Source organism: Sparus aurata, chromosome 5 (assembly GCF_900880675.1).
Source record: "Sparus aurata chromosome 5, fSpaAur1.1, whole genome shotgun sequence".
Taxonomy (NCBI): Eukaryota; Metazoa; Chordata; class Actinopteri; order Spariformes; family Sparidae; genus Sparus; species Sparus aurata.
Window position 1 is genome coordinate 17517477 of NC_044191.1, and position 7877 is coordinate 17525353.

General features: G+C 40.7%; 1 protein-coding gene across 1 annotated transcript; it reads right to left on the reverse strand.

The window, feature by feature from the left end:
* Positions 1–1956: 1956 nt before the first annotated feature.
* Positions 1957–7752, reverse strand: tor2a (torsin family 2, member A). The gene is made up of 5 exons (XM_030417028.1): positions 7564–7752; positions 6399–6664; positions 5931–6106; positions 5664–5791; positions 1957–5169 (listed from the first exon to the last, which is right to left on the reverse strand). Exons 1-5 carry the CDS (start codon positions 7682–7684, stop codon positions 4925–4927), a joined length of 936 nt encoding a protein of 311 aa, XP_030272888.1. The 5' UTR covers positions 7685–7752; the 3' UTR covers positions 1957–4924.
* Positions 7753–7877: the final 125 nt, after the last annotated feature.

Sequence of the window (7877 nt, forward strand, 5' to 3'; positions counted from 1 at the left end):
CTTACTCCGACCCGTATGTGGCTCTATAGGTTTCCTATTATTTCCATATGGTATTAAATTACTTTCTAGGCTGAGCTAAGTAAAAAAAAAAAAACTGACACGGGTAAGTTCTAGCTCGGCAGATTGAATCACAGCAAGTGACCAAATCTGCTCCTGTTCCTCATCACTGAGATCTTCCTGCCTGAGAGCATCTTCCTGCAACATTTTTAGCTTTAGGGTGCCAAGAAGTTGAGGGTTTGGACAAAAAGGGATTAGAAGATCCTTAAAGATATACTATGAATCTTGAACAAAACAACAATTTTCTGTCACCAATCAAAGGTACAACTTTTTTTTCTTCTTTTTTTTTGGGGGGGGGGGGGGCTCTTGAGGAAGCATTTCAAGCTTCTGTTCAGCTCTTCATTTATATCCAGAATACTGAAGACCTCTGACACCTGTTCATTTCCGATAAAGAATCTATTAATTTCCGGCTGAAGGCGATAACGGAGCTACGTCTCTGTCAGAGAGATCACATCTCCTCTGCTTCCTGTTCAGAGCTCAGAGTAGGTGACAAACAGCAGCTGCACTCATTCTGCATCAGTGACAGGTGGAGTTAGACATGTATCAATACTACACCAGTTTTCAGGCTTCAATACCCCTTTAAGTCCTGAACATCAGAGGAAAAGCTTTGAAATGCTGAATATTTATAATGGGATCCGGACATGAAATCTGTGTTTATAAATTCTGTTTTTTTTTCTAACCAAAGGATAAAAAAATCACACCCCTCTCTCATTCCGCTCTCTACAGCCAATGATCCCAAACCCATGAACACATACACCGATGGCGACTGCCTCGATGACTCATGCTGGCAAGCTAGGCGATGTTTGTTAGCAGCTAGTTCGCTATGTTCAAAGGGCTTTCAAGCTTTTTTAATCTAATGAATACACAAATACATACACAACAAAAGCTGTCACAAATGTACCTCAGTTGGAAAGGGCTACCCAACACATGTCCCCCCTACTGCTGTGTTTTCCCTATAAACGAAGCAGTGTGCTTTGTGCTAACACAGCAGATATGTCCTTTGGCTCAGGGGCTGTGTGCTTTGTGCTACCGCCTTTACTGCTGACCGACAGACTCACGGGCTGTGAACACAGCACCTCATTGCTGTCAATAACCGTATCCCACATTATCAGAAAGTGGTCATGTGCGATGAGTGAGCATGCAAAATGCAAGCAGGTAGAGAAAAGGTAGTCTAAACAGTCTTGTCATTCGGGCCAAATGAAACTATTTGATGGGCTTATTAAAGGCCTTCAACATCCACAGATACTGGATTACTTTTACTTGTAAAGGCATCTAGTTTATTGATTGCTGTTGGTATGTTCAGCATTTTTTCTGGAATATTTTAACCACCCTAGCGTTGAGATGGTGACAGGAGGTCAACACATCACCACAACCTCCACACCAAATTCTTTCTTTTCCCCGTGTTTCTAGAGGTGTTCAGTACAAACAAATGAATGAACAAGTAATCTTTAAACAAACGAAAATGTGTCACTGTTTTGATGTGAAGCTATTTGAACTATGAGAAGTAACCCTTCTTTCCATTGGCTTGGGGGCAAGGAGATAATAACTGGATTTACATTTTTGCTTAAACTTATCCTTTAGTTTAGGGGCCAAAGTACTGTAGGACATCCCAGTTTCATGCAATCCCACAATAGTTGAAGCAAGTAATCTGTTGCAATGCACCAAAAACCAACTACCAAAGAGTAGTCGTCAATGTAAACAAAGCGGGTTTCAAAATGTTTTGAAAAGAATTCACAAAGGTTTTAGCTGATGAAAAATGTAGAGACTGTTATACAGAAAAGCAAAAACAAATTGCAGAAAAAGAGTTAACATCATGTTTTAGAGTCTAAAACAGACACATGTTATGGTATTTTTATAGGACATTTCTCTTGACATGTCTGAAAGAGAACAGAACAACCATTGTGTAGTTTATTTTCTTTATTTCATGGTCATACCAGAAGAAGCATTCAGCTTTGGAGTACGCTTCACTTACCAACATGGAGGTATTTCAGAGGCTTAAACTGACTTAGTGGTCACATAACACTGGAAGATGCCAGTATCTTCAAGGAAGACACAAACAACCTTCAGAATAATGGCAACTTTTAACAGTGATTGCTGTGATTATAAATGGAAATCATGTCAGTTTTTGATTTCCACTAATAATACCCTCACTGACTGGCCTCTAAAGGCACCTGCATGCTAAAAAACTACGGATATTTGCATTGAGTCTGGTGGAAGTTTACAGGCGACTCTCTGCGTATACCAGAGGGAGGCAATCTAAAAACTGGTAATAGTGACAACACTGACTCAACAGTAAAGAATATCATGTGTCAATACTTAGTCTGCTCCTGTTTTAATCTGTCTTTGTTCCAATAAGAAAACCTCCATGTACTCCACATGTAAATTTAATAAGCTTGATTTTCATTGGGTTTGAAATGTTTGACTTGCTGCAGCAGGACTTCACACAGCCTTCATTCAATACAACTAATAATTAACGGTTTACAGTCAGTAATTAATTGTAAACAATTCATTCTCGTGGCAGTTATTCATTTTGGTAGACCATCTCACCATATACATTTTCTTTCATAAAGACTGAGAAAAACTGTTTCTCAAGAACACATAAGATCCATTTTATCCACTATAAAGGTAAAGTGCACTTTCAGTGTGTTTAAACACACAGGCAAACATTTTACATCAAAGAAACAAAATCAAATGTACATCTTTACAGAACTCCCTCAAAGTTCTGATGGACTGAGCTGCAGCTGAACTCTGCTTCACCTCTTCCACTTGAGGTCAAAGGAAGTCTTTACTGCCACCTGATGGCAAAACTGATGAAGTGCTTCAAAGCTATGACATCAGCCCTGCTGGACACCATCAAAGTGATAGTATTCAAGTATTTAATTTAAATCCATCCTCTTCTTCAGATATCTACCACTTTTAAAAAAAAATTGATATGGCACTTTTCAGACAGGTCGTTCATAACACTTGAATCTCAATACAGACTTGTGGAAGAGAAACACTTCAGGACAATGTACATTTACATTACATACTGTATGTTGTCTGGTAAAGCACATGTTGGATGATTTAGAGGAAAATTTAAAAGCAAAGGTTGCAGGTAAAATGCATTTATCAAAAGGAGCTGATATTTCATTTAGAATTCAGTTCTAATTTGTTCGAGGACAATCATGGCAGACTTCATTTTAATTTCTGTATTTTGTTAAATTATATTGGTTAGGTTGGGTTCAAAACCAATGATGGCACAGGCTAAAACTCGCACTAAATTCCTTGCTTTAAGCTCTGCAGCCTGTTGCACCAGCCATGTGCCAGTCCTGTCTTAAGTTAGAGTGTAAAGTCCACACTAAACTAAACCATACGTGGAAACTAGATAGTTTGATACTAAAACTGTTTTGTTTGGTTGCACCACAGGGGACGTATCCTAATATCCTATCAAGGTATCCTAACTACTACCTACAATACCGAAATACTGTCGCAAGTAATGAAGTTTTCAAATCCTGTGGCCAATCAGTTAAAGGGCTAATGGCTATAAATAAATAATTCTGTTTAATCAACAAACAACAAAAGGTACCTGAAATAGGACATAGCATTATGATAAGGTGATATCATATCTATAGCCTCCAACCATAATCTACGACAGTGACATTGAGCTACATCATATGGTAATATAGTGATGTTCTATGATTGGGCAGATGAAGTTGTAATAACATAGCAAGCACATTATAGGGCCAATACTTGCAAGCTGTTTTAAGTCAGTATCCTGTTGTTAATTGTTAATTAAGAACATTGTCTAACCCCATATGTGATTGCTAACATTATAATGTTAGTGTCTAATGTCGAATTTAGAAGCAAACCAGCCATTAAAATTTGCTTCTCCTCCACCTTCTCCAGTTGTAAAGTTTAGGATGTAACTTGTGCCTATGTTGAACTATTTTACTTGGTGCAACCCTTAATGTAAGCAGAGTGTATACTCCGTCCTAGTCTAGAAATGACATTCAAACTAGGCTGAGTTTGAATTTCCGCATAGCTGGTGCACCCAGCGCTGGTATATTTCTTTTTACCTTACCTTACTGACAATTGTGAAGTGAAAACCTTGTTTTTTTTGTTTGCTTTACATGTTCACACCAGTTCCTCTTCAACCCTTAAACCCCTAAATTAAATTTTTTCTTGGCTCCTTAAAAGTTGAATAAAAGTTATATAGAAGATGCAAAGCTAAATTTCAACTTTCTCTTTGGCTGCTCTTTGCATCTCTGTGCTGACATTAAATACATTTTCCCTACAAAAAATGTAGATGCTTTAAATTCAACAAAATCCTTCATAAGAACTTGGATCCCTTTTTGTATAACTCCCAAAGAGGAAGTCAGAGGAACTCAAACTGGGAAGCTTCCAACAGTGAGTGTGACTGTATAAAAGTGAAAGGAGGGTAGTTTTGAGAAATAAATACTGGATAAACAGACTTAATCGATCACCTCCATTGATGGCAACCAACTGCAACTGAAGTATAAAACCATAATGTACCAACTTCAGAGTTCATAAATTAAAGGCAGAGTTGGGTTTGAGGTAGAGCGTAGCATGACGCAGAAAACTCTCCTGTGCCCACACAAACCAGCTTTGTACCGACTGCTCCAGCAGCGATGCCTTCAAAGAAACTCAGCTCTGACAGCACAAAACTGCTTTGGATTAGGGGAGTTGTGATCTCAAGTCCTCTCAGAGAGGAGTCGTCCTCAACTCTGAATCCCTGCCTGCTCCAGATATGCTGCTCTGACCTCCCTGATGGAGAAACTGATGGAAACAGACTCTGTTTCACTGACTCCCCTCAGAAGGAGTTTTCCGTTTCAGTCCTTAAATATCAACCAGCAGCTGCCTTCTCGCCTCACAGGAAGAGGTTGATTTTGGCGGGGACGGCCTTACAGCCAGTGGAGGAAAAGTAATGTCCCTTGACAGGAGTGTAGATCATGTCCCCACCTACTGCCTCCACCACGTCACTGCGGCCGCAGCTGCCCCGCTGGCAGAGCTGTGAGTGGACACAGCGCTCCACGTGGCGACGGCTAAGAGGCAGGAATGGAACGAAGCGGGTGATGTAGTTGTGCTGGATAATACTGGAGTGGAAGAATCCACCTGGAGAGAGAAAGTCCCTTCAGTTTCCCCTCATCTGACAATAAGTAACATTGCAAAGCAACCAAACCAATGCACTTGTTTGATCAACTGAACAGACACATCCGTACCATAACTCTGGAGTCTCAGAGTATACGCGCAGCACTCTGAGCTGTGGGCCCCAATGGTTCCTTTACCTAGCTGAAGAAAAATGCTGTTTTTGGGAACCAATTGTTTCAGCTCAACTTGCGTTGAGACGAAGGTGTGGCCCACAAAGAACTAAAGATCTTCAGCCCTGTGTGAATGCAAGCGACATGTGAACCCACTGGCGTTAGCCTTAGAGCGCTGACCTATACTCACAGAATCTGGAGTTACAGTACATAATGAAGGTTCCTGCCTACTCATTTTGAAACAGCCATGGCCAATGGGGAAACTCCAACAGGGATGAACGATCCCAGCAAATATTTAATCTATGTAATCTATGAAAACTGTACAATTTAATTACAAAAGACACTTACTTGAGTTGCTGTTGTAGGCCGCTTGTGCAATGGCTTCCTGCAAGTCTGCCCACTTGATCTCGTCTCTGTCCCCTCCAGACTGCCGGTTCTCCAGTGCCATTTTGTTAATCACCTCCTCTCCCGTCGAGCTGCAGGAAAAACATACCAAACACGTTTAGAGTGTGATTCCATCTGTATCTGGTGTAGGACAAAGGGATTGACACTGTACACTAAGCAGCATGCCCCCACATCTCTCTGAACACCTTGTTTGTGTATGTGTCTGTTTACCCGATGAAGACATAGATGGCCTTGCGGTAGTTGGTGCCAAACACAACATGAGAGGGACCCAGGAAGGGCTGCAATACATCAATAAGACCTGGAGGCATCTTCTCCATCTCATCAAAAAAGAAGACAGAGCGAGCACACTCCGTCAGGTTCCCCTGCACCCAGCTCTTTAACTCTTCCTGCGAACCAACAGAGGGAAATTTAGTCCTGACAAAGGTGCCAAAGACTGGAAATTAATCCGAGATTTCTAGTCTGCCCACTATAATTTTGTTTCTACAAGGTATAAAAATGAAACATCAGGTAAAACTGGACAAGTCCTACTTTTTAGCAACCCATTTTATCTACCATTATATTTAATCTGTTATTCTTCTCTTATTTTGGATAAAGCATTGTGTCACCAACCTGTAATCATGATTACTAAAGTGATTACATAAAAGTAAACAACACCTTACACAATAATCCCTAACTTACCCTGTACTCATTGACCTGATCAGGATAAGGGAAGTGCAGCGTGGGAACAAATTGGTGGACGTACGGGCTGCTCATCGCTGAGCCGTACAGATGATTTCCCAGCATGGAGCTGACCAGCGTCTTTCCCGTCCCAGAGGAGCCATGGAAGGACAGCACCAGGGGCCGCTCGGGGTTGTTATTCTGAAGGAACCTTGCCACCTCCTCTGAAACGATGTCCTGGGCCAGATGTTGTCCATAGACATTTTTGTAGAGGTCCCACTCCAGGTCTGTTTGTCAGGAAATAAAGACACATGGCATGTTAATTCAGGGTCAACTGATATGGCTTTTTTTTCAGGGCCGATACCTATACAGATGTTATTAGAAATCAAGGAGACTGAAAAGTAATATTTGGGAACAGTGTTCATTTGCAGTAAAAATAAAACGCTGTCAACATTTTCAAACAAACAGTGATGAAATAAACTTCAGTACAATTTACTCAAGTACTGTTCTTAAGTAGAATTTTGAGGTACTTGTTAGGCTATTAATTGTGACTTGTTACCAAACAGATGTTGTAGGCAGGGTCTGTGCAGTATTTGATGGCTTGAGTACTCTTTGATAACCAATTTAAAAGGATCATTACCAAAAACGTGTATTTTATGCTTTTACATTTGAGACCCAAAAAATCATTGTCAGTTTTTTTTTTTGCATCTGTCAAACCTTAAGAATGAAAAATAACTTTGTCTGGACAGTCTAATACCGTAGACTAAATTGTAAATCTGGAAAAGCAGGTCAGTAACAGTAAGCTGAAAGCAATTTCACACTGCATATTAAGCAAGTTCCTCACAGTTTAGAGCTTTACAAAACAACTTACAAAACAATGTTTTGTTCCAACCTCTTGCTCAGCCCTGTAAAGCCCTGCTAAACGCGGAGACGACTTCCTGTGTTTTGCTAGCTAGCATAGCCACCAAACTAGCAGAGCAGTTATTACAGTAACAACAGTATTACGTCTAAATAACACTTCTTAAGTACTGTGTAGACTGTAACATCAGTGAACCAGCCCTGCACATGTACAAAACACACCAAACTAGCTAAATACACGTATCTTATTTGCCTAGCTAGCTGGCTAACAACACGTCACATCGGTCAGTTAACGTTAGCTAGCCACGGTGGACTTTTATCATCTTACCTCTGATATTGGGCTTAAAATCGCAGTCACAGCTGTCTTTGAAGGTGCATAAAAGTCTCTGAATAACACCGCAAACAGGGTTAGTAAGGTACAAACACAGCACAGACAGGATTGCCAACATTTTGGCTGCCTGCTGGCGGACAGAGAAAGCGAAGGAACCTTCTCTTGACTACAACCGGTCAGCTTGTAGTTTTTTCTAGCTAGACGGATGCGTCAAGGAACATGTAACAAAGGGACTGAAAGGACTACATTTCCCATATGGCAATCTCACATGGGGCGTAATGCTGTACACGTTGGAGGATCACAGTCCAAAA

Bases quoted from the DNA above. Each gene is read 5' to 3' on its own strand.
- tor2a (XM_030417028.1), bottom strand. From the start codon at position 7,684: ATGTTGGCAATCCTGTCTGTGCTGTGTTTGTACCTTACTAACCCTGTT. The intron at 6,665-7,563 runs GTAAGATGATAA...CCTGACAAACAG, and splicing joins TTTTAAGCCCAATATCAGAG to ACCTGGAGTGGGACCTCTAC. The intron at 5,170-5,663 runs GTAAGTGTCTTT...TTCTCTCTCCAG, and splicing joins GGCCTACAACAGCAACTCAA to GTGGATTCTTCCACTCCAGT.